At 46.6% G+C, this 26,583-nt stretch overlaps 1 protein-coding gene across 1 annotated transcript in view; it reads left to right on the top strand.

The window, feature by feature from the left end:
• Nucleotides 1-26,583, top strand: part of ITGA9 (integrin subunit alpha 9) — a 345,274-nt gene that overhangs the window by 203,171 nt on the left and 115,520 nt on the right. Inside the window, 1 exon segment of the mRNA XM_045436561.1 lies at nt 12,580-12,730. Coding sequence (XP_045292517.1) covers nt 12,580-12,730 — 151 coding nt within the window.

The following is a 26,583-nucleotide window of genomic DNA, read 5'->3' as shown; positions in this document are numbered from 1 at the left end:
CTGAAATGCAGCATTTTATTCGATTATGAACATAGACCCCAAAGCATAGGAATACTAGCAGGACCTGTGACTGTCACACATAGAAATCACTGATGTTTTCCTATCAACTTACCATGTCGAAGATATTTCAAAATATCACTTACCTTCACCCCTACTTCAAAGTTATGGTGGTTACTAGACCCACCGCCAAATCTTATTACTTAATGTTGTCAAAACAAAACAAAACACATATTGCTAAACCACACATCTTAAAATATAATTATCATTTTTTGGATGATTGGTTTCTTTGTAATCTGATTTTTCATTTTATGCATTTTTAAAACATTACTTTGATAAGGGGACCGTTCATTTCAGTAGACCACCAAGAGCATCTGGTGCCATAAAAACCCCTGTTCAGAAGTTTTTCCTGATTACAGGAAAAGATACATACTAGAGAAGCAAATATTTTTGCCTTGCCCACTGGAGTAGAGAGATTTTTAGTGTAATACCCACAACGGGGACTTCATTAGAAAGCTATTGTCGTAAACAACCGTTCCTTGTTCTTGGGTTATATTAAAGGCACAGGTAACTTCCCGTCAGACCTTTGATGAGCTCAAGGAAACTAGTGCCTCAGGCCCACAGCAGAGAAACTGAGCTTGGGGTGAACGTGGCAGCTACGTTGTGGACAGAGGGGCACATTCGTGGTTGTTGGACATGCTGAATCTGCCATGTGTATTCTTGTTTCTAGCTTCAGGGAGATCCAGAGGACCCAGGTGGGCAGAGCTGTTTTCTCCTTGTTCCTATGGCTGCTCACCTCACAGGAAGAACGGTTCCGAATCCAGGGAGGCTTGTAATGTCAACACGTTTTATTGTCTGTGACCATTTATGTCTCCCATTTGCTTCTTGGGCTCGAAGCAAGGAGAAATTACAGCCACGACAGACTTACTTGTCAAGGGACCACAGTGGCCCTGCTGACTTGGGTTCTCTTGAGTTATCTGGCCTGCCAGCTTCCATGAAATACGCATCAGCTTCTTACATTCTGAGTATGTGGCGGTCAGGTTGAAGAAACGGCGTATGTGGGGTAGAGGGTGGCACCGTGCCATTGCCCGGTCGGGTCCTACTTCGCTGCCCGCCATCCTGTCTTATGACATCAGACCTCTGAGCAGCCTGCAGATTTGGGGAATTCCTTTGCGCCCTCCCCCCACCCACCCGACTATTCTTTGTCCTTAATCCAGTTGTTACAGTGAGTGGACCTGATTTGTTCCAGATGTCCTAAGATTTAGTGATTCCAGAAACTACTCAAGTAAAGGCTGATGAGGATTTGAATTCCTCTGTGAGCTGAGAACTAGCAGTTCCTTTCACAGTTAGACAGATGGGGCCGGGGGAGGGCGGACCCTCTGGCTTCTCATGTTTGCCTTCTTGGATCAAGAACGACCATTAAAGCAAATGCTGATTCTACTGCTACCTGAGTTCTTAAATGAGCCAGATTTGGGGCCACATTGATGCTAGCAAAGTCAGTGAGGATATAGGCATGCTATTTATTTTTTTTTAAATACCGTTCGTTATCTGAATTTATGTTCATTATCTGAATGCTGCTAGGGAAACCACTATTTTGGTTCGCATCACGTTAGTATATGCTTTTCTCTCACTTTATGAGCATAAAACTGGCCCGGGTGGGTACATTTGAGGGAGACAGAGGTGTTTCTGGCTTCATATAAGTGGTTTTCAAACCAGAAACTCAGTCCCTGGAATCATTTTGGTGACCCCCTGTGAACTTTAATTGACGTGCCTTCCCGAGGTGCCTCATGATCTCTCTCTGGAGCTAATAACCATATGGATCTGTTTTGCATGATTAGAAGGGATTTATAAAGCCTGGTGAGATGTGAGGCACGTCTCAAACTATATGGCGTGATAACCCATTTTTGGAGAAGTTTAAAACCTACATCCAACATCCAGTGCGTTCTGTTTAAGGATAGCATTATCGGGTTGAGGCGGCATTTGAGAGTATAAACAATATGACTGTTAAAGCTACTTAAAGTTACGGATTTAAAACAAAAGGAGAAATGAAGGTAGACGGTTGCCGTTTATATATTTTTTAAGTGTGTATGGAAGCAGACATGTGTCCAGACAGGCCCTGGTAGGGATCTGGGACAAGCCGTGTGAGCACATCAGCCAAGGGAGTCAGCTGAAGCCTGTGGTGTGTGTCCAGGGGGACCAAAGGCAGGACAGCTGGAGGAGGGGCTGAGTGGTGGCAGGGGTAGGGCACGGACATCTGAGCAGCAGGCTGCTCCCAGATGTGGCGCTGAGTTTTAAAGCAAAATGCGTCATAGGCTGTGAAATGAGAGGGTCTTGAGCAAGCCGGCATGAGGAGCACCAAACGGGTTGAAGCAGGTGGTTCAGGTACGAGGCTGTAAACCACAGGAGGTGGCTGGAGGCCTGGGTGTCTGTGGGGCCAGCTCTGGGGTCACCACAGGAATAAGACTAATAATCAGGCAGAGGTAACAACTCCTAGCATTCTAGAGTATATTAAAATGTAATGCAAGGTTAGATTTGATTTATTAGCCATATTTAGAATTGTGCCTTTTGGATACAATATACTTTTTGGATAGTTCTTGGTGATTTTTTGTTTTTTTATTTTTTTGCAAAAAATATTTTTACCCAAAGAAGAAGCTTTGTTTTTTTTTTTTTTTTGTTTTTTGTTTTTGGTGCTCTTGGTTAGGTAAAATAAATTCCTGAATATTTGCCTTAATAGCTAGAACCTTATAAATCCGGAAACTATAGTGATTTTTCACAGCAGTGAAAATTGGTATTTGAATTCTAAATAACTTATCAATGAGATCTACAGGAAAACTAAGTAATAGGCAGTCACTGACTAAAGTAAGCCAGCAAGACAAAATGATTTCCTATCCCTATAGGAAAGAGGATAGGAAAGAGGAATTTCAGAGCTGATGCTGGAACATGGCATGAGGATTGAGTCCTTTGTAGTCCCTTGCTATACTTCTGGTTTCCTTATCCGGAGTGCTGTCACATGAGAATGACCATCTCGGGGAAAGAATGGCTTCTCCAACTTACTACAGGCTGAGAGAGAGGGATCAAGAGTCTGAAAACATGGTGTCTAACACTCAGCGTGAACAGAATCTGATGAGGGCATTTATCCTGGCATCTTACCCGTAAAGGCTGGGCTTAGCAGCTTTCTTCTTTGGAGCCGTAGAAATGTTGGGGTTTTGCGAATGCTGTTTGGTCAGATGGCTAATTTTCTATATAGAGGAGTTGCCCGTATCACAGAGGAGAGGCCTCGGGTCTGGCTCTTTGAATGCAAACGCTTGTGTTCACGGATTCAGGGGGGCTTTGGAATCACCCTCAGAAGCAGCAGTAGGCTTGACCGTGACAGGTCTCAGCCCCTAAAGGTGAACAGAGGCTGAGGCATGAACACCGTAATGACATTCTGGGGCAAAATGCCGTGACCACCAGTATTGGGCCTTGGCAGAACCAGCATCTGGCTCCCCAGGCTGGGAAGCTGAGGGAGGTCCCTTACAGAGCACACGCCTGCAGAGATGGGCTCAGAAACTTATGTCTGTTGTCGTCTAGACCTTCTCGGATTGATCGCGGGTCATTCTTTCCAAAGTGATTGCACTGGGTTAGCTCCGGAATATATACCCCTCAGATTTAGCAAGGGTGGTGTCCTTTTGTCTTGCTTTAATGTGCACTGGTTTGGGGCAGGGGCAGTATTCAGAACAGTTAACAACCTTTAGAGAATCGGCGTGTTTACCCTTAAGAGCAGTTGCCAGTCACGGACGACTAGTACGGTGCCCCTGCTCTCACCCACCGGCGGCCAGCCCGGGGAACGGGTGTGTTCGTTCACCCATACCACATTCGGCAGGACTGAGGCCTGAGTGGGCCGGAGCCACAGTGGAGACGCAGACACCTCAGATGGATCCTCGTAACAGTTGCTCCAGAAGGGAAGTGTGCAGGAGGTATTGCAAGGGGTGGGCTGGGGTTTCCCCAGGCCTTGTGTCCCTTCCAGACTGGCAGGGCAGAGAGGATCAACTGAGCCGATCTGCCAGCGCCAGATCGCTGGGTCACGCGTCCACCCCTAAAGCTGGAGAAGACCCCCCAGCAGGCCCTGCGTAACAGCTCTTGCAACCGCGTGTTGGCCTGCTCTGCCCGCCAGGGAGCAGGCCGAGGCGCTGGGGACGGACCGTCCCCCCCCCCGCCAGCAGCAGCCTCTGACCAGTGGCTGACCGGAGTCACATGCAAATACCTCCCTCCCCTCGCAGTTGGGATCTTCTGAGGCGCACATTCTGTAAGTCCCCGGAAACCGCGGCAACACGAAGCTGCCGGTGCCCACAGAGGGGACGGACTTGATGTCACGCCCATTTTCGGTTGCCTGTCCCTGCACGTCTCAGTCCATCTTGCCCCTACCGGTGTTTTCGGGGACCACCTCAGGAATAAGTGACTCGTTCTCAGACTTGCGTCAGGGTCTGCTTCTGACAGAGTCAGGCTAAGACATTGCTGATTGCTGAGGTCACGTGCTGGCTTCCTTTTCTCCCACCAAGTGACACGTAACCGGGAAGGCTTACCTGCACAGTGGACAACGGTGGGCAGCCCACAAAATTACTCTGGGGGGGAAAAAAAGCACACGTGGTGGAACGCTTTTTCTTTTCTGAAATTTCGTAATATTTATTAACAGCATTTTATAAGCAAGTGAATTTTAGGAGCTAATATCATCAATTTTATTTTTTTGAGAATTTTATTTTTACCCATGTACTTTATTTTCCCCAAACCTCTACTTGACAAGTAACATGAACAAATATGTACCACCGAAGGTAAATCATAAACCAACCATACGGTTGAAAGTAAAATACATAGAATTTACTGAAAGTCTGGAACAGTCCTGACCAGTAGAGACAGAATGCAGGCCACCTATGCAATGTAGAATTTTCTGGCAGCCACACTGAAAAATTCAAGTGAAACAAATGCATGGGAAAAAAATGTTATTTAACATATTTAAAAAATCATTTAAGCTTGTAATTAATATGAAAATGACCGTTGAGGTTCTTTACATCCTTTTCTTTATTTTATTGTGCTAAGTCTTAGAAATCTGATGTGAGTTTTACACCTGATTCAGAGCTGCTGCATTTCAAGTGCTCAGAAGCCACATGTGACCAGTGGCTACCATGTGGGACAGCATAGGCTTGGAACACGTACTTTGGAGTTGTCGCACCCAGTAGGCAAGGGGGCTGAGGTCATTGCACACCGGCCGCCATCAGTCATTGGTCGAGAGCTGCGATGGGCCTTTAGGGACTCTATTCTTTGGCACTCTGCCAGCCTGCAGAGGGAAGTCCTCCAGCAAAAGATGGGGAGGCTGGCAGATGGAATTGCAGTCTGTGCAGGCCACAGTGGTGAGACCCCAGGGACAAGGGGAGAACCACCCATAGCCAATAGGCTACAATACTTTCACCTTGGTGCCTTATTATTTGTTAATTAATTACTTACGGCACTACCTGACACTGGTGACTCAAGATTACATGATTAGGTTCACTGGCCTAGAAGACCAACCCCAAACTGTGACATTCGAGATTCATGGGACTCTGGATGCCTCGTCTATATCCTACGTGCCTCTCACTTACCTTACTATTAAGGATGCCCTTTTCTTGCTCCTTTCCATATTATTTCAGTCACGTCCATCCTTTTATCTGTTATTTATTTCCTTCTATGTCTGAAATCTACTTCCTGTTTCCACCCATGTGCTCTTCATCCTTTAAGACGTGGCTCAATTCCTACCTCTCTCAGGAACATCTTATGGTAACTACAGTCCTACAGTGATTCCTTTACTTGGAATTTTTTTTTTTTTTTTTGCACCTTATTCTGCACCTGTATCTTTGGCATGACTCATCTTCTCAGCTTTGTGGTATATGTCCTTCACGTCATAATCAATTTGTCTGGTACTTTTGCACATACCCCTTCTAGGAAGACTTCAGATGAGCAAAAAAACCCACACCAGCGGCTTTATGGTTTTTTCACGTTTGTGATGTTAAGCACTTATAGTTGAAAACCTCTTGATAGTTGTCAACAAAGTGCCAAGGAGGAGGTTGCCCACAGGAGCTGCTAAAGGCATCCACAATCATTTCCAATTTCAAGGACACTGTCTAGAGGAAACTAAGCACCTCGGAGAGCTTTTGTAAAGAGATGATACCTCCCGAGAGTCTAAATATTCTAGATGCCAACAAGGCAAACACAATTTCATTGCTCATCTTATCATAGCCAAAGAAGCTTCATGTGAATCTTAGTCTGTTTAATCGCATTTTTCTCTACTTTAGGAGCACTGAGAACACAGGGAGGAATACCAGACCTCCCACGGGAGTTGGGAGGGCTGCCTGGCTTCGCCGCTGTCTGCTGAGTGGCCGCAGGGACGCGGTTGACTCTCTGGCCTCTCTGCAAAATGATGACTCAAGCGAGTCCCCATCCAGCTGTCAAATTCCATTTCTGATTTTATGATGTCTACCCATTTGTGAGAATAGGAAGCATTGTCTATGATTATAAGTTGCAGTGGCTATAATTTATATCCGTGCTTTTATGACACATTGTTGAGGATATCTGTGATTTGTTGGATGCTGAATCCTTACTCAGGAATGCCGCCCCCAGTTTTGACATTTCTCCTATGGGAGAATATGATCTGCTTCACAATGCCCTTCTTAATATGATTTCCATGAGTGGAAAACTAAGGATTCCGTGTGTGTGTGCGCGCGCGTGCGCATGTGTGTGTGTATCCGTATAATCAAGCTTAGCAACAGTTTTGTTGGAAGAGCTGTCTTGCCATTGCTGTAGGACTCATGGTTCGTTTGCCTCCTCAGTAATACTTTGCCAAATACCCCCACCCTCCCCTCCGCTCCCCTCACTGACCTGAAGAATCCCTTCTTTGTACTCTCATAGCATAGGGGACCTCCTAGGAAGGTTTTTGGGTCAGCGCTTCACACGTGTTGATGTTAACTCATGTCTTATGTGTTTGTCCCCTCTATTAGACTGAGAACTCCTTGGGGTCTGGGACCTGTACCCTGATGCCTATGTTGAGAATATAGTCTTAAAAAAAATTGTGGATGGATGGATGGATGGACGGATGGATGGATGGATGGTTAGAAGAAAGGGAGGGAGGGAAGTGGATGAAAGAGTGAAGGCAGGAATTAAAAATGGATGGACTTGGCTGCCCTATACTATTATCCTGGTTGTCATTATTAAGTATAGCTGTGGGTGGCAAGTACATGATCAGTAATGATAATGATGTAACAGGTTTTTAAAACTTAAGTGCAGTTGACTAGAATGCACTTGATTAACTCCCACATTAACATCCTTTACTCAGGCTAGATTGAAGCTAGCAGTAAAAGAAAATGAAAGTGCTACATTTTATGTAAGGCGTTTTATGGAAGGTAGATTATAACCACAAATATTTAAATAAGGTCACAGCTTTTATCTTTAAGACTTAAGGAAAATCTAAAATGATCCAGTGGATAATTAATAATTAAACACCCTTAAGCTACTTTGGTTTCTTCCCTTAGCACCTTCTCAAAAAATTACTTGCATAAAATTGTTTGCTTGATGGTAGAGGGGAAAGCATTTACCCCAGTGGCCTTAGTCATTCAGTATATGATGACTGATACGGAAATGTATTGCATTTACCCAATAAGGAATTTGGAATGGGATGCACTCTTATTTTTTTTTTAAGTAGGCTCCATGCCCAACATGGGACTCAAACTCAAGATCCTGAGATTAAGCGTCGTGTGGCACTCACTCTTACCGTATGGTGATGAGTGAGGTCAGAGAACAGGTTCCACAGTGACTCCTGGGCACCACACAGCTGCCGAGATGGCAGCAGTAACATCAAATCAATGCTAAACTTAAATATAAGCCCAAGGTGCTGTAAGATGTATTAGAGCAGTTCCATATGTTATTTTTTATAAGAGATGAGCAGTATATTTCCATTGGGCTGTATATGTGCTGTAAGATTATCTTTATAGAAACTATACGATTTGTGTCATATGTTGACTATTATTAGTAACACTTTCCACATAAGAATACACCAGTGATTGGTGTACAAAGTGATATGACTCATGTAAAAGACGGCAGAAGCAAATTAGAATTCATGGGAAAATTTCTCAGGGAATAAGATTTCCTGAAAATAAGAAGGGTGGTTCTTTAGTAACTAAGCACCCATGGGGTGTTTGGCAAAAACCCCTGTGCTCGATTGTCTTACTCCTTCAGTCCTGTCAAAGGGATTGGTCTTCATGGAGTTCTGTCCTTGTTAGACGCCATCAAAAGCCATTTCTTGCCAAAGCCCTTCCCGACTGAGATGGAGTTTATGTAAGAGCTGTGGCTCAGACAACCTTCATGTCAAAGGGAACTGGGCATTAGTGCTAGCTCAGCCACTGCATGGCTCTGTGACCTTGACCAAAGTGGGTTCCCCTTTGGGGTAGGGGGACTCATCTTCAACTGTAAAATACAAAGATTGAGCTGTTGAGCTGTTGTGGGAACGTTGGGCATTTCCATTCATTCATCAATTCCTTAAGGGTTCACTGGACACCTGCTATGTGCCAGGCACAAGTCTTGAGTCTCGAGGACTTCACTGATGACCAAAACCAGACCAGGGTCCTTGCCTTCTGGGGCTTAGATTTTAATTGGGAAGAGAGATTTCTTAATCAAATAGCCACACAAATAAATGTGTCGTCCCAACCTTGGTAAGTGCTGTGAAGGACTGACAGAGCACATGGGCTGGAGGGGTTTATAATAGGGAGATTTATTCTCCCCCAGGAGAGAGATCAGAAGGGGCTTGCAGTGGAAGGGGGCGGGCTTTGAAGGCCTAGGAGGTGCTGTGTTCAAAGCCCAGCACAGCTCCTCGGCCAGCCTCTATCTCTGCTTCTCGATTTCCTCACTTCTAAAAATGGGACTAATGTCAGGAACCGCTCGCTCGCAGCGTTGTAAAGTTTCAGAAAGTTGACATGTTTCAAAGCGCCCAACACCAGGCAAATTACATTTCATTTCATTTCATTTCTAAGAATAGTTTTGGAAGCAGAGACGTACTATTTTATACATAGGTTTTCAGCTGTGGAGAAAGAGCAAAACCAGCTTTCAGGCTCCCCTTTTTAAAGAAGTCTGAGTTCACATTCCACCCTGGAAGGCGCCTGGCTTCCCTTCATCATGGAGACACGTTAGAATCACTTGACTGGAAGCCCAGGGACGACCTTGCTCGCCTGATTAAGTGACAGAGGCCCAGGCTCCGGGGGCTGGAGAAGGTGAGACGTCCCAGGCCTGATCTCTTGCCATTTACACGTGAGGAAAGGAGGCTGATCACAAACAACAAAATGGGAACGAGGAGGCAGCTCCCTGCCCCCACGGTCCTGTGCTTTTCTATATTGTTTCTCTATGTTCCATTTGGAAACTGGCTACTTTCTGAGGCGACTGGGCTACCTGTGAGTGCGTATGCAATTCCTTCTCGAGAGAAAGCAAGCTTATCAGTCCCTCATAACTCCTCAAGGCCTGAGGATTACTTCTGTAATCTCACAAAAGCAAACAGGAGGACAGAAATAGCCCATCAATCGTTAAAAATTAAAATGGCCAACAATAATAAATCATTGCTGCAATAGCTTCAGGTCAGGGTCTTAATTTATTGGAGGCCACTCAAGAATTTGAAGCTTTTTTTCTGAGTTAATTTTCCACATCTTGTTTGGATCCTTAAAGCTCGTGCTTCCAAAAGCAAGGCCATCAGATCTCTCGGTGCACATGTTAATTCTTGCTGATGCAGGAAAGTGAGGCCTTGTCCTCATGGCTGGGTAATGAGGATTGCTCTCCACAAAAGTCTGTGCTTCAAAGTATTATAGCCTACTGAGATTTTGGATCTTTCTCTTCTCCTTCATGCTATATTCACCATATTAATGCTTACAAACAACAATAAACATGTGCTGGTTATGCAGAAAAGGAATTTATTGGAAGGCTGTGGGCCAGTTCGGAGCATAGGCAGGAAGCCTGCAGAACCAATGGGGACAGGAAACAGGGGAGATAAGGCTTAGCTCAGGATGTCACCTCAACATCTCAGGAGCCACCTCAGATGATCTCAGAGGGCCCTGGTGGCTGTCTTTGAGAACCCCTCAAAATTCCTGGCCCTGGCTGGGAGCATCTGCGCATACTGAGGCCACATGACTACATACAGTCAGGTGCCCACACTTTAGCTATCAAGAGGGGGAGAATGGGAGGGACTGCCCCTTTTCTTCTGATGTGCCCTTCCCATCTATCTTGAGATTCCTCCCAAACAGGAAGGTGTCATTTAATTATTATTATTTTATATTGTATTTTGTATTATTTAAAGTCATACATTTATATTATTATTTATTATTGTTATTATTATTTTGCTGAGCAGCCCAAAATACCAACTGTCCATTACACGAACCTGCGTGAGCTTAATCACGTCATCCCTTAAGTGGTTGGCCAGAGATTGGCTACCGGGGTGAATTTACTTTGTCCACAGTGTGCGTCACATGATAGTCCGCCACTTCGTATTGTCCTCATCCCCTTGTCGTCCCACCGACGGCCCACTCGCTCCCCCACTTGCCAGGGCTGCCATTTCCCCCCTCCTCTTCGCCCCTCAAACATTCCCTCCTCCTCCTCTCCCTTCCCAGTCTTTGACTCTACTTCTGTTTCCGTGCAAAATGGACGTAATCACAAAGGAGCCTCCACTTTGTTTCTAACACCCATCTACTAACGCATCTGTGCCGTGGGCTGGTTTCTCACCTGGTCCCATCTGGTCCTAGCCCCTCCATTTGTTCACCAGGCCATCCAGCAACTGTCCCTTCTGTGGTGCGTCCCTTCCCTTTATCGTGCAAATGTGCGACCATAGTTTCAATCTTGAAAAAGATAATGATTCCCTTGCGCCCACTCCCCACCCCCAGCCCTCATCCCATTGCTCTGCTCCCCATTACAGGAAACCAACTCCAAATGGTTGAGTATTCTCACTGTTTCCATCTGTTCGGCTATTCCAACACTTAAACCAATTCCAAGCTTCCATCCCTATCACTCCACTCGAGCAGCTCTTACTGAGATCACCAGTGACCTTCAGGTGGCTAATTCCAGTGGCCAATCCTACTTCTTCATGTTATTTTGGCCTATCTGCCAACATTTGACAAAACAGGCAAAACATGTCTTCTGTGGCCACAGAGAGACCATCTCTCTTGCTTTTCCTCCTACCTCCCTTGTCATGCTTTTTCTTAACCTCGGTGGCTCCTCCCCATCTGCAGTTTCCACGTGTGAGTCCTCTTCTCTGTCTACACTCATTCCCCAGTGATCGTATCCAGTCCATCCCAAATGTGTATCCCCGGCCTAGACCCTCCTTCTAGACGTATGCATCCAGCTGTCCAACACCTCTTCTTAAAGATCCAACGGTCATTTTGGATTTTTTCTGCTGAACCTTCTACACCTATGGCCTTTCCCATGTCAATGAATGACAATTCTTCCCTTCCACGTGTTGAACCTAAAATCCTTGCAGCCATCCTCGATGCCTCTCTTTCCCAAATACCCCTCATCCAATCAATCTGTGAGCACAGTCTGTTGGCCATAACCATGGAAACACATCCAGGACACGACCTCTTCTCACAACCTCAGCTTCTACCATTGTGGTCTGAGCTGCCACCTGGTTTATTGCGAGAGCTTCCTAACCAGACTCCCTGCTCACCCCTGACCACATACTCCACGGACCGTTCACATCACAGCCAGTGTGAGCCTTCAAATGTGGAAGTCGGGTCACACCACTCCTCTGCTCAGAGCCCTGCAGGAGCTTCCTCTCAGAGTCAAACCAAGGTCCTTGTGAAGGTCCCACAGTGCCCCATATGCTCTGCCTGCCCCCACTCCCTTCATCTCTCTGAGCCCGTTTCCTTCCCCATACCCCTTTGCTCACTCCTCTTAGCCACTCTGGCCTCCTTGGCATGTCTTGAACGTGCCAGGCCCGACTTTCCCTTGCTAGTTCCCAGATGTCTATGTATCTTGCTCCTTTTATGCCTTCAGGTTTCTACTCAGAGGTCACCTCACCAGTGAGCCTTCCCCAACTACCCTATTTGAAATCACAACCCACTCTCCCTTCCAATCTGACGTTCTCCACCCTTCATACTCTCTGTGAATTTTCTCCACGTTCTGACCATGCTGTACGTTTGCTGCATTGTGTATGTTTTCTGTTTCCCTAAAGCCACACGAAGGCAAGACCTCTGTCCACTGTTCTTTCTTCTAGCACATACAGTAGTAGTGATTGGCATTTAGTAGGTGTTCAAAAATACTTGAATGAATACATGACCGAATTCCATGTCCAGGGTATTAAATGTCTTATGATTTTCTGAGTTTGATGTGAGCCCCAGAAGAGCCTAGCAAGTTAGGCTGTTAGATGAGGAAACCGAGGTCCATGGGAGCTAACTGCTTACCCACGAATGCATGGCCAGTGAATGAGTTTCCTGGGACTTGTACTTCTGACCCCAGTGGAGTTTCTGCCCCCAACCCTCAGCTACCCTCTGATGCCTCATATGATGTTATGAAAGCTTCAGGGCATTTATTGCTGTTTATTGCTCATTACAGTGTGGATGAGAAAACCCCATACCTAGCTTTGGGAGCTGTGAAGAATATCTCCCTAAACATCTCGATCTCAAACCTTGGGGACGACGCCTACGATGCCAACGTGTCCTTCAATGTTTCCCGCGAGCTCTTCTTTATCAACATGTGGCAGAAGGTAAGGAAGGCACCCCCGAAAGGGAGCCTTTGTTCCGTCTGGTGTGTTCTCTGACTTTCATCACAGCTTGGAACGTGCAGTGGTTCTGCAAAGCCTGTTTCATTATGTGGGGCATCATTTGGAACTCTGGGGATTTTTCCTCCTCCTGGACTTAGAAGGTGCGTTGGTGCGGCCAAAGAAGAAACCGTAGATACCTACAGGGTGCTGGAGCGATATCCATATCTAACACTGCCCCCCCATCCATTTTGTCTCGTGGAACCCTCCCCCTCCTGTTTTGTCTCACCACTTCTCCAAACACTCGCATGTTCTAGAGAATTCCAGTTGTACATCGGTAGTTGGAAGGAACGAGATAAGAAATGAGGACAAATCGCTGCCTGTTATCACCACTGGTGCACTTGACTGTTTCCATGAAAGGGTCACGTATGTCAGCCTAAGCTTTGGCATGTTTATTTACGATATATTTGAGTGAATTGAGGAAATTAAATTACTTTCATGAAATGAGTAAATTTTTCAGCATGAACTAATGTACTTGAATGAATTGAAGTTTAAGTAGAGTGACTCAGAAAGGAAAAAGCAGTTGGTATTCTCTCCTGTCCTGTAATCCAACTCAGTGAACCACCTATGGGAAGAAGGAAGAACGAGTCACCAGGAGGCAACAGGAATGAGTGGGCTCAGACAGACCTCACCCTTCCCGGTGGTTGCTCTAACTCTTGACAGCAGTTTTGAAGGCAAATCTTGTCACTTTTCAACGTGTTTACAACATGGAACTGCAGTACCTTGACATCTGTGTTAAACAGAACCAAAATCACTTTCTGAGGAACAGTCGTGCCCTGCCCACAGAGGAGCACTGAGCGTGCCTTCAAGCCCATGGGAAAACGTCTGTTCAGACACAGATCCTGGCAAGCTCATCAGTTTTGACAGGATTACACCAACCTTGCCCAGCTTAGGGGGCACCTGAAGGCTATAGAGAGATCTATAGTGATGGGGCTCCAAGAACTTTACAAGAGGTTATCTCAAATCTCTGCTGCTTCATAGCTTTTAGGAACGCCAGGGTTGGGAAGGTCACAAAAACGATCAAGAAGGACTATGAGAAGGGCACACTTCCCATTCTCTGTAAGCTAAAATTGTCCTGGGGTAAGCCCAGTCAAGAGAGAACCAAGTATCTCTAGGGTTCTAGTATCTCTGGCTCCATACAGAATGTCTTTTATAGGATTTCCTGTGCTGTGCCATCGTCTTGTAGGGGGTGGATTTGGGGAAGGGGCAGACTCAAGGACAGATCTGTAAAACTCCTCTCTGGGGTAACTGAAAGGATGTGGTTGGTGACTTGGGTCATTACGTTGCAGGTTCCTCTCACTTAGGACCCACCGGCGAAATTTCTTTCCGGCCTCAGAATTAGGAAGAGCTGTGTCTCCCCAAGTACCTTGGCTTATTTTTGCCTATAGACACAGTCATCCTTGTGACAAAGCTTTGTTCTGTCTGTTGTCTGCTACAAAGTTGAGAGCTGGCCCCGCTCTTTCGGTATATAGGATTTGGTGGTATTATTTCATAAACTGTATAACTGCCTATATCTTACTTTACTTCCTTCATCATAGGTTTCTTTTTAGCATGGAGGCTACATAATATTCTGTCATGAAGTATTCTATGGGATTACCCTTAAATTCCTGTTATGTAGATATTTCATTCTAGTTTTATTGTCTTTAATGCTGTGATGAGGGGCGCCTAGGTGGCTCAGTCTGTTAAGCATCTGGCTCTTGATTTCGGCTCAGGTCACAATCTCACAATCTGTGAGACTGAGCCTCATGTCAGGCTCTGTGCTGAGCATGGACCCTGCTTGGGATTCCCTCTCTCCCTCTCCCTGTCTCCCTCTCTCTCTGCCCCAACCCTGCTCGTGTGCGTGCCTGTGTGCTTTCTCTCTTAAAATAAATATTTTTTTAAAAAATTGAAAAACAATACTGTGATGACTGTCTCTCACAGAGATTGCCCTGAACAAGTGATTTTATCTGTAGTCTTGTAACTATCTGGGGGATGGGCCACAGCAGTGATTAACCACCCACTATATACCAGGGGTTTCACACGCATCTTCCCATTCCCTCCTTACTGCGTAGGATCTGGGCACATCTGCCATATTGGAGGAATGCTGCAGGAGAGAAGTGAGGGAAGCAGGATGAGGCAGGGAAAGGGCTGAGTAAGGGGATGCTGTTGTAAAACGTAGCCTTAGTCTGAATGATAGGGTGGAAAGATGTGGAGGAATGCCCAAGAGCATAAATCACTCAGCAGAATAGTCCCCTCTTGAAGTGGCAGGAGAGCACCATTCCCACCCTTGTATCGTACTGACTACCTTGAGGAGTAGTAAGTAACCCCCCGGGCATTCTTGATGAGGGGCTCTAGTCAGGTGAGGACAGTGTACCTGGGAAGGCCACAGGGATGTCATTAGCTCCTATAGCCGATCATTTTTATCTCTTCTCCGTCAAATCCCAACAAGCTTTGGCACAGGGAGCCCTGGTTTCAATTTGGCAGAGAGTTGACAAGGTTTCGGGGGCTCTTCTGGATGTGGGACGCATTAGCGTGAAAAGGTGGCAGGGTACAGAGACAGCACGTAGCTGCCGTGGGGGCAGGACTGTCTAGAAAAACAGGGAAGATGACCCTCAATGTGATAGGAGAAGGTAAAAAAACAAAAACTCCTCTCCCATGACCACAACTGCACGTGGAGATGTACATGGCATCACTCAGCCCAGAGCAAGATTCTAATAGCACCCAGATGGGTGGTACAAAGGAACCAAGAGAGCCCACCCACCCCACGTAGGCCTAACAGAACCAACGTGGACCCTACAAAAAGGTCCTACCACATAAACCAAGACGAGTGTAACTCAGGACACAGAAGAAAAGCATACTCTTTAGAAAGATTATTAATAGAGAACAAAAGTAAATTTTACAGAGCACCCACTTTTGTTCTTGATGAAATTCAAGAAAAATATGAGCATCACAAAAGATCAGAGAGTAGAATGATAAACTGGGATGAAAAAGGAATGAACCGAGAGGCCAAAAAAAAATAAAGGTTGTAGATAGGATAAGGAAATATAATGAAACCAAGAAAGCAATGGCAGAATTAAAACGTGCTGTAATTAGGAAAGAGCAGAATTAGTAGTATGGAAATCTGATTCATTGCTGTACAGGACATATTTGAGATGGTCTCTGAGGATTCAGAGAAAAAAAAAAGTCAGTGAAGAAGGATGATGGTGAAAACTATACATGTAGAAGGTGGAGACTGGAGAATCAGCATAGATAAGTGGGTCCAGAATACTTGGAACAGAAGACATGAGTAGATACCAAAGAAGGATCTCCATTCTCTTGAATGGTCTCTGCAAATACCAGGCAAAAATACGGAGAACACTTTAATGTCAACACACAGCTTCACGAGAGTTTTAATTTTCAAAATGTGAAAGTGATGCTACTGATACCTAACAGAAAACAAAGAAATCAAGGTTCCATAGACTTCTTTAACAGTATTAAAAAGTCAGAGTAGGTTCTTGTCAATTAAGAATTCTATACCCAGCCAAGTTGCACTCCCTCGTGAAGACAAAATGAAGACATCCCTGAATATGTGAGAATTCATAAAGTCCGTTAACTCTCCTAGTTTAGATTTCCCCCAGGCAGACTCTGACACTATGACGTAGGTACAGGTGGTTTATTTGGGGAGTGATCTCAGGAGGCACGTTGTGGGAGTGGTGCGTTTAGACGGGGAAGGGATGAAAGCTAGGAAAGTGTGTGCTGATGAGCCATGGGGGAACTTGGGCTGTGTCCTGCTGCAGACCTTCTCAGACAGTCTCTGTGGAACACGCTCTCAGAGTCACCCCCAGGGGTAAGGAAGCTGCTAGAGGATTTCTCCACCAACTTTTTTTTTTTTGAGAGAGAGAGAAAGAGAAAGAGAGTACACAAGGGCACCTGGGTGACTGAGTCCGTTAAGCCTCTGACTTTGACTCAAGTCATGATCTCACAATTCCTGAGTTCGAGCCCCACATCAAGCTCTGTGCTGACAGTGCAGAGCCTGGAGTCTGTTTTGGATTCTGTGTCTTTCTGTCTCTCTCTCTCTCTCTCTCTGCCCCCCCTTCAAAAAACTAAACTTTAAAAAAAAACATGCAAGCAGGGGAGAGGGACAGAGAGGGAAAGAAACAGAAAGAGAAAGAGAGTGAGAGAGAGAGAATCTTAAGAAGGTTCCATGCTCTGTGCAGAGCCTGACATAAGGCTCCATCCCACAACCCCAGGATCATGACCTGAGCCAAAATCAAGAGTGACTGAGCCACTCAGGCTCCCCAGATTGCTCCACCAACTCTCACCACTCATCCACAGAAAATCACTCCAAGGGCTTTAACACCCTGGCACTTCCAGCCTTCTCTGGCTATGAGCCACACTCCCTGGGGTGAGTGAACAATTCCAGCAGTGAGAAGTTGGAAGCCTCTGGCCCAGAGGGCACTGGCTTCAGGTGACCAACCCTTTGGTTAGTTCTAGGGAATGTGAGCAAGGCAGCATCTGCTTCAATAACTGTTGAAGCTTTAATAAGCATGAAACTATTCCTGAGAAATAGGATACTTACAGATAAAGCACTCAAGAATAGAGTCGTCGAATAAAGTGTTAGGGCCAAAGAAACGTAGAAGTAAGAAAAAACAAATTTTGCAAACGTTTAAAATAGGAAGCAAATGTTAAAACAAAAAAAAAAAAGATTTATTGCCCCAGTAAAGACATAATTGAAACAATTAACTTAAAAACTAAGACTGTAATATCAGTTGTACCGTACAAATTTGGGAAGAAACATAATCTCATCACTGTTGCTGCTTCACATTCTTCAGAAGGGAGTTTGGACTCCTCAGCTGTTGGTGAGAGGCCATTCTGAGCCGCCGCTTCCTGCCTCCCCACTTCCCCAGCCTCGGTGTTCGCCATGCCCCACATATGCACTTGAATCCAGTTATAATTCAGTCCCAAAGCTGCCTTTATCCTAGAATTCCCTCCGCCCCCATTTTCTTCAGTGAACTGCCCTGCCCTCAGATCTCCACTCCGATGCCTCCCCTGGCTGCATGGGTGATGTGGGTGGGTGGGTGGCTCTCCCTCTGTCCAAAGCCACAAGGCGGCTCGGGGCGTAGGCCTCCAAGGTCTCCGGTCTTCTCTGTCATCACCCAGTTGGTGATGTATTCGTTTCTGAGACTGGACAAAACGTCTCCCCTAACACGGACTCTTCTGTCCTCTGTAATGCAGAACTGCTTCCAAAGATTCATGCTGGTTCTTTCCTGTAAGGGAAGACTGGTTACAAAAATGTGGGATGCACATTGGATAACCATCTGCTGGCTTTTCTCTCGCCTCCATCAAGCTAACGTGAAAACACTCCGTAAAACTGGGCTTCGTGTGCCGGTGGCCACTCATTGACTGGCACGTGCGGGTTGGCCGGGGCGCAGCCCACGGCGGTCGTGTAGTGGCCGTCTGTGAAGCTGTGTGCCGGGTCTCATAGGGATGGGGGAGGGGCACAGTGGAAAAGGAGAGTAAAGAACAACGGAGACGATGCGCTTGGAGCACATCTGCACCGCACAGCCCCACGGTCACATTCAGGTTAGATTCTGCGTGAGTGGCACCCCCGGAACACCACCCCACAGGCTACGTGGATGGTGCCCCCGCCTCCGGAGTTGTACAGCCATGTGGCTGTGGGGTCAAGGGAAAGTTGAGTTTTAATTTCTCGCCGCGATGCCGCTCGGCACACAGCGGCTCTTCTTGCCTCCGTGGAACAGGAACGCATTTGTTCAGACAGCAGTCGTTAGGTACCTGCTAAGTGCCAGGGGCCGTACCAACGGCTGGGGGACCCAAAGACGAGTAAGGGCCGGTCCCTGCTTGCGAAGAACTCCTGGCTTAGTGGGGTGCGAGGCATGTCAGCAAACAGCACCGGAGGCCAACTGCTGTCCAGAGCACTGGGACATGACATTGCTCTGAAGCATGCGATGACCTACACCAGCTAGTCTCGGGTTGCCTGAAGCTCCCAGACTCCTCTGAAGAGTTGGTATCAGCTGGTGCTGCCGTCGCAGAGCTGGGATGGATGAGTGAGTTTATTCGGTGAAGGGGAGAGCTGGCTGGAGCCCCGTGAGAGGGCAGAGGAAGAGGGACAGGAGCAATCCAGCAAGGTGGAAAAAGGCTTTCCCGTGTGAGTCTAAGGGCCAGCGACGCTCCGAGTGGCAGCGTGGCCTCTGGACGTTTTAGGAATGCAGATGCCTGCTGTCCTATGCTGAAGTTGCTTGTCGGTTGGGGCTCCGGCGCTCAGGAATGCTTCATGTGGCCAGACAGATCAGCTCAAAGAAGAGGCCGGGTGCGTGGTCACGTATCTTCATGGCAGTCAGTGCCTGTTAGGGCCCGCATGGGAACAGACAGGGACATGGACAGTTGTAAGCTTTAAGATAGTGCAAGGGTACTCCCAGGTGACCTTTGGGTCCCAAGGGGGCATGGTGGCTTGCCACAGAGTTACAGAAGAGGTCGTGATTGGCAAGAAAGAACGAGGAGGGGGTCCCTGACCTAGCACCCTCTGTAGCATGAGTGCTCTCTTGGTTTGGATCTCCCAGACGCTGACCTTGAAGCAAGGAATTGAGGGCAGTTGTTTGTTTGAGAGGTGCAAGAAACACTGGGAGGGAAATGGAGCAGCGACAGGCAGGTGGAGGCAGCTAATAATGCAGGGGGTGCTGTTGAACCAGCTGCCACAGTGGGCAGTGGGACTTTATCCCAGGACAACCCTGGGAAGCAGTGTAAAACCCAAACTTGAGGGCTGAGGCAGCTGGGGGAGTCAGTCGTTGAAGCTTTCTAGGAGCACGCATCCCCCAGACCTCTATCCTGTGCTGTGCGTGGCCAGAACAACCAATCTCATTCTGGAAAGTTCCATTCAAGCACAGGGTTGCAGCCACTGGCAACTGGAAGTGGGGTGGGGCACCCTGAAAGGTGTAACACGTCTGTGTGAGGTTCCCCAGCACCTGTAGAGATGCCCACAGGGTTGGAAGCATTTGCAACCTAAACACCTCACTTTCTAGACTTCCAGAAGTCACAAGTTAGCGTAATGGAACTTTGCCCGGGTTCTAGCTCGAGAACTAGCGATGCACACCTCACGGTCTTACGGGAGTGGCGCAAGGCTGGTATTGTAAGTGGGACAAGGGGCCCAGGTGTGGGACAATAGGAGGCAGGGAAGACTGTGGAAAAACGGGGCCTCATCCAGAGAGAGCAGGCCACGGTTCCCAGGTGGGAGTGAGGGCCGATGCAGCCAGATTTCCTACTTTTCAAGAAAAGCCAGAAGTCCACATTTTTATGTGAAATCTCATGACTTTGGCAGCTAATTAAAATGTTTTCTGGACATTGTATGGGCCAAACAAAACATATCCAACTGACTGCATCCAGTCTGTAGGCCACCAACTCGTGACCTCTGGCTTAGCTGTTTTCCATATGCTGTAGGCAGTTCTGCCTGCCTGCCTGGTGTGTGTGCAGGCATGACTACATTTCATACCTGTCCCTGGGTGGCAGGTTAGCTAGCCAAAGAGATTGGAGTCTGGGGGTTCAAGTGTGAGTGTCTGCTTGGGGGGGAGGGAGGGTCAACTTACAGGTAGTATCCATAGCACTTTAAAGCCAATGATGTTCTCAAAACCCTTGTGTGATTGCAAGAGGCAGCCAAGCCGGGGGTTGTGCTTCAGAAATTCTTAGAAGTAACACAGCAAGCCGCCAAGGTAGGGGAGAGGGAAGGCGAGGCTCTCGCTCCCATCCCACGCAGATGCAGAAACTCAGCTCTGTTTCTTGCGCTCAGCAGGACCTTGAGCCAAGGGTCTTCTCTCTGTGACCCAGTTTCCTTCTCTGTGAAATGAGACGTGCTGAGGGTCAAATGGCGTCTATGCAGACTACTCGTACATGATGCGCGGCTACCATGGCGGCCCCCACCACCCGCAAGCACCAAGTCTACAATTCATTCATTTACTCAGAAGGTATGCATTGGTCACCTACTCCAGACCAAGATTACATGCTGAGGGGGAGGAGGGGAAAAAAGCAAGAATACTAGACCGTGCGCTGTAAGTCAGAGGGTGTTGACTCTTCCTTTTTTTTTTTTTTTTATGTTTATTTTATTTTGAGAGAGAGAGAGAGGAGTATGAGCGGGGAAGGGGCAGAGAGGGAGGTTAGAGAGACACCCAAGCAGGCTCCGTGCTGTCAGCACAGAGCCCAACACGGCTTGAACCCTTGAACCATGAGATCATGACCTGAGCCAAAATCAAGAATTGGACGCTTAACCCACTGACCCAGCCAGGCGCCCAGACTCTTCCTTTTAAACTGAAAATCAAGACCTGTGGTCTTAACAAAGGGATTGCAGGAGTGTGTGTGCATGGGCGTGTGCCTTCATAACATCAAAAAATATAGCTAGTGTTAAACTGAACATATTTTTATATTTAATTAGTTACCTTTATTTAAAAAATTGAAATTACATGAAAATAATGGAAAATTTGGTGTATATGTGTGTGTGTGTAAATATACATATATGTATATGTGTAAATATATATGTATATATACGTATATGTGTAAATATATATATTTACACGTGTATATGTGTAAATATATACATCAGTTAAGTAAGTGGGCTAACTTTTGTAGTCCCCATTTGTTTGCTTTTAATAATGCCTATTGATTGGGGTGCCTGGGTGGCTCAGACGGTTGAGCGTCCGACTTCGGCTCAGGTCATGATCTCAGAGCTTGTGAGTTCAAGCCCCGCGTCCTGCTCTGTGCTGACCACTCGGGGCCTGGAGCCTGCTTCTGCTTCTGGGTCTCTCTCTCTCTCTGCCTCTAACCCACTCGCATTCTGTCTCTGTCTCTCTCAAAGATAAATAAACATTAAAAACATTTTTTTTAATAATGCCTATTGATTTCTTTTTTCATTACTATTTGCCGAAGTGTTAGAATTTTTGGTTTGGGGATGTCGACGTTTTAAAATCCAAGATCTATATGGTTCAAATGTGTGATATGTGTGATGAATATCAGAGTTTAGAGAATGAGGAAAATAATGTACCCCCGGAACAATGTAGGGCTAGGCCCGGAGTCTTTAGGCAGGGAGAGTGATAAATTTGGAGGGTGATGGGGGGTTCGTGGGGTCTGGAGCCAACGAGCAAGAAAGAATTCTTGAAGATGTCTTTGGTGCAAAAAGGTGATTTTATGAAAGCATAGGGACAGGACCTGGAGGCAGGAAGAGCTGCACTGAAAGTGGGGGGGCGGGGGGGGGTGACCATTTCATGGAGTCAGAGACAAAGTCAAGAGGGAGTTTCCAGAGAGACGTTCATGTGCTGAAGACTTACTGGAGGCCTAGCTGTTGTCAATCTAAGGTTGTTTTTCTCTCTAGCAAAGCATTAACCTTGATTGTAGGGAGTTCCTGGACTTGAGGCTGCGGATGGGATTGCCTTTTTCTTAACCATTTGCTTTTTGTTTTGTTTTGTCCTTTCCTGTTTTGGGTAGCCGGGGGTGTCCAAGGAATATCACACATGTCTCCACCTAGGGAGGGGGGCGGTGCTAGCTTGTGCTTGCCCCTTAGCCTGCATCATGCTCCCTCATCAGACCTTTGGGACCGACCCAAAGGTCTGCAGGCCCAGTGAAGCCTGGTGGGGGGAATCCAGCATTTTTATATGGACTAAGGAAATAGAAGAGAGGACAGAAGTTTGTGACATGCTGGAGGAAGAATCAAGAAAGAGCAAACAGACCAGGGAAGACCGGGTGAGACTCAGTCTTGGGATTGCCGGAAGGAAAGAGACCAGTAAGGAAACAGTAGAGTCCTGAATCCCGCTGGGAAAATGGAGACCTACCACTTACAATGCCTTTTAGAGCTTTGTGCCCTTTCAAGTTCATAAGAAACATAGTTAGTGCCCGGCCCCGGTTGTTTGTAAGTCACTGAATCCCACTGACACACTGTGGTGTCACCATCTAACCTCCCTGAGAGACTGAGGTAGAGAAGTGGGCACCGGGCCCTTCTGTCTCCTCCCACGACAGGGCCCAGTGTGGGAAGCCTGATGATGTCCATTAGAAGTGGTGTGAAGGAAAGCCTAGTTTTGCTCTTTCTGAGGAGTGCTTTGCATTCCAAATTAAACTTGGCCTCTGAGTTGAAAGCACCAGGTCAGCTTTTGTGGCATTCAATGGCTTGTTCTTTATGACAAAGGCAGAGAGGGCTCATAAGTTTGTTTTTCTTGTAAAGTGATTCTTCCAGTTTGTTTCTACCTTTAGCACAGAAAGGCCTTCTCTCAGGGGCTTCTCTCTTCTCCCTTTCAAGGCAAACCACTCAAGATGGCGCCAGGCGATAAAAATGATCCCATTTCTAACCCAAAGAAGAGTGGGAAAGATTAGGGACTTACATGTTTGTATGCCTTTATATTTGTGGGAGTGCCCTGGCCCGTTCTCAGATAGAAGTTTGCACACAGGAACTGCAACCTGCACCAAGGAACACGACGAGATGTCTTCTGTGGAGCTGGGAAGGCCAGCATTGTGTCAGGAAGGGTTTCCAGGCAGGAGCGCGAGTGGCCGAGTGGCCGTTGGTGTGAGCACATTTCAAAGAGCCTGCCTTCCCTCTGCGGCTGCTCGGCAGGAACTGATTTTCATTGTGTTCTGCTTTCTCCCGTCTCTTGTCAAGTTAATAGTCGCCCCGAGTAAAATGCAACCCTTAGATGTTTATAGTCATCTTGGCCCGGCCATTAAGATGATGAATGAACTTGCTTCTTGCCCTTGTAAGGGAGGCCTGAGGGTGGATATCGATACTCAGAAAATAATAAGTCTTTTCCGCCCCTTTTCTGTTTTTAATCCAGTGCCCCAAGCCCCTCGGTGACTTTACCTTGAACTTCCTGCATAATGCCAGGCAGAAAAAACTCACCGGGTTCCAAGCCTATCTGTGGCTCTGACATAGCAGCGAGTTCTTTTCCTCTTTCTTCCCTTGTCGGTCTTCCCCATCCCGCTTGCCGAGGGTAAATCCCAAGTTGCCTAGTGCCTTTCCCATTTCTGAGCTCTTTCTGCTGGTTGCTGCCCTTCCTCCTGGAGAGGACAAGAGTGGGTGGTAGGGAGCAGGTACCCTGAGGCCAGGTTCCTAGCTCCTCACCTGGATTACTTGGCCTTGCGGCCAGGTCAGAGATTCTAACCGCTGGAGAAATTGTGCCTGAGAGCCAGCCTGGGCCCTTCCTGCCCCAGTCGGCAGTGAGAGGTGATAGAAAAACCCAGATGTCCATTTCCCATCACAACGTGGCCTCGGTGTTCCACGGTGGGGCTCGTTTTTCACATATATGAAAAGCTTCATTTGTGTATTCACTGTGTTTGGAAGGAAGGCTACGTTTTGCTTTAGAAATGTCAACAGAGCCTTAGCTACAACAAGGATCAATTAAGAAGGACGTTTCCCAGAGCTGCAGGACTTGGGTAAATCTATGGGGGGAGGGGTTATTTTAGAAAACATGTGTTAAACCTCTGGATTTTTTTTCTAATGAATTGAAAAACAGCAATTTAATAATTTCCTCTTCTAAGGGGAAGGAGAGTCTTGGATTTTAAATCTTTTTCATAAAGCAGTGCAACACCTCTTAAAAGGAAAGCCATGAAAATGGACTGCTAAGCCAAGGCAAACAAAAGAAAACGAAAAAGATTAAGGAGAACAAGGGTGCCTCAGGCTGGGTTTCCCTGAAGCAGACGCAGAGGGAGTGGGGAAGCGGGGAAGCGGGACAGGGCAGGGGTGATCTCAGGCTCAGTGCTGCAGAGGGTGGCCTCTGCCTGATCCTGCAGGGGAGCTGGGAAGTGTGAGTCCCACCTCAGCGAAGTCCTGGTCGAGGTCAGGAAGCTGGGCTTTTGTTCCCCCACGGCACCAGTCATTGGTTAAGGGCCCCTACTGAGGGATCAAAGTCCCAGCACTTTCCGCCCTCTGTGGGTGAGGTGTGGACATAGTGGTCCAGTAGCCTGAGGGCAAGCCTCCAAGGAAGACCCACAGATGCTGGCTCTTGGAAGAAGACGCATACTGGAGCCAGAAGGTGGACACCTAGACGGGGTCCTAGGGGATCTGGTGGAACCCTGAAAGTGTTTGCTATAGTAGGATTGCCGCTGACTGGTGTTCTTTGCGTCCTGAAGGCTGTGTTATAAGCATATTGACAAAGATCCAGCTCTTGACGTGTGTGTGTGTGTGTGTGTGTGTGTGTGTGTGTGTGTGAGATATTCTCACGTGATAATGTCAGTGGCACACAGGATATTTCTGCGAGCATCTGAATTTGGGAACAAATATATATGCCCTTGGAATTTCACAGAGAACGTGAATACATAGCTACGTCCTGTTAAGATCCAGCTTGCCAGAACTTGTTATTTCATCCCTTTGAGGCCAGACTTCCCAGTAGCCTCGCTGCTTCCTGATGGCCACTTACCCAGGCACCTGAGTGTAACTGGCCAGCCTGTCCTCTACCCTAGGCAGATGGATTAAACCACTGATTGAGAAAATAGTTTGGAATGTGTTTGGCTGCATGTAACAGACGGGCCAACTTTTAGCAGCCGATCCTAATGGGATTTTGGCTTTTCTTTTGTAAAGATAAATCCAGAAGTGGTCCGTCCAGGATTGGGAAGCAACTGTGTGATGCCATCAGGAAACCTAGTTCCTTTGGTCTTTGCGCACAGACAGCCTTCCTTCATGCATGTTGTTTCCTGGTTTCCACTTCCAACACCGCAGCTGCAGTAAGACGAGGAAAGAGAACAGCCCTGCCCCCTTTTATTTGTTTTTTATTTTCTTTTCAATAGCTAACATACAGTGCTATGTTGGTTTCAGGTGTGCAATATGGTGATTCCACACTTCTATACATTACTCAGTGCTCATCGTGATAAAGACTCTTAATCCCCTCTTTCACCTATCTCCCGACCCCCCCCTCGCATCTGGTGACCACCAGTTTGTTCTTTATATTTATGAGTCTGGGGGTTTTTTTGGTCTCTTTCTCTTTTTTAATTTATTCGTTTGTTTTGTTTCTTAAATTCCACGTATGAGTGAAATCCTATGGTGTTTGTCTTTCTCTGATTCACTTATTTTGCTTGGCATTATATTCCCTAGATCCATCCATGTTGTTGCAAATGCAAGATATCATCCCTTTTTATGGCCAGGTAATATTTTATTATGTAAAAATATTTATAATCTCTACCCATTCATCTATCAGTGGACACTTGGGTTCCTTTCACAATTTGGCTGTTGTAAATAATGCTGCTACAAACACAGGGGTGTGTGTATCTTTTCGAATTAATGTTTTTGTATTCTTTTGGCAAATACCCGGTAGTGGGATTACTGGATCATATGGTAGTTCTGTTTTTAATTTTTCGGAGAAACCTCCATATTGTTCTCCACAGTGGCTGCACCAGTTTGCATTCCCACCAACAGTGCACGAGGGTTCCTTTCTCTCCACATCCTGGCCAACACTTGTTGCTTCTTGAGTTTTTGATTTTAGCCATTCTGACAGAGGTGGGGTGGTTTTGATTTGCATTTCCGTGATGATTTGTGATGATGGACATCTTTTCATGTGTCTGTTGGTCATCTGTATGTCTCCTTTGGAGAAATGTCTGTTCGTGTTCATTTTTTAAATGGATTATTTGGGGTTTTTTGGTGTTGAGTTGTATAAGTTCTTTATATATTTTAGATAGTAACCCTTTGTTAGATACGTCATTTGCAAATACCTTCTCCCATTCAATAGACTGTCATTTTGTTTTACTGGTTGTTTCCTTTACTGTGCAGAAGCTTTTTATTTTGAAGTAGTCCCAACAGTTTATTTTTGCTTTTGTTTCCCTGGCCTCAGGAGACATATTTTTAAAAATGTTGCTTTGGCCAATGTCAA

This window comes from Leopardus geoffroyi, chromosome C2 (assembly GCF_018350155.1).
Source record: "Leopardus geoffroyi isolate Oge1 chromosome C2, O.geoffroyi_Oge1_pat1.0, whole genome shotgun sequence".
Taxonomy (NCBI): domain Eukaryota; kingdom Metazoa; phylum Chordata; class Mammalia; order Carnivora; family Felidae; genus Leopardus; species Leopardus geoffroyi.
Note: the sequence above shows the minus strand (reverse complement) of the source record. Positions and strands in the feature narration are given on the sequence as shown.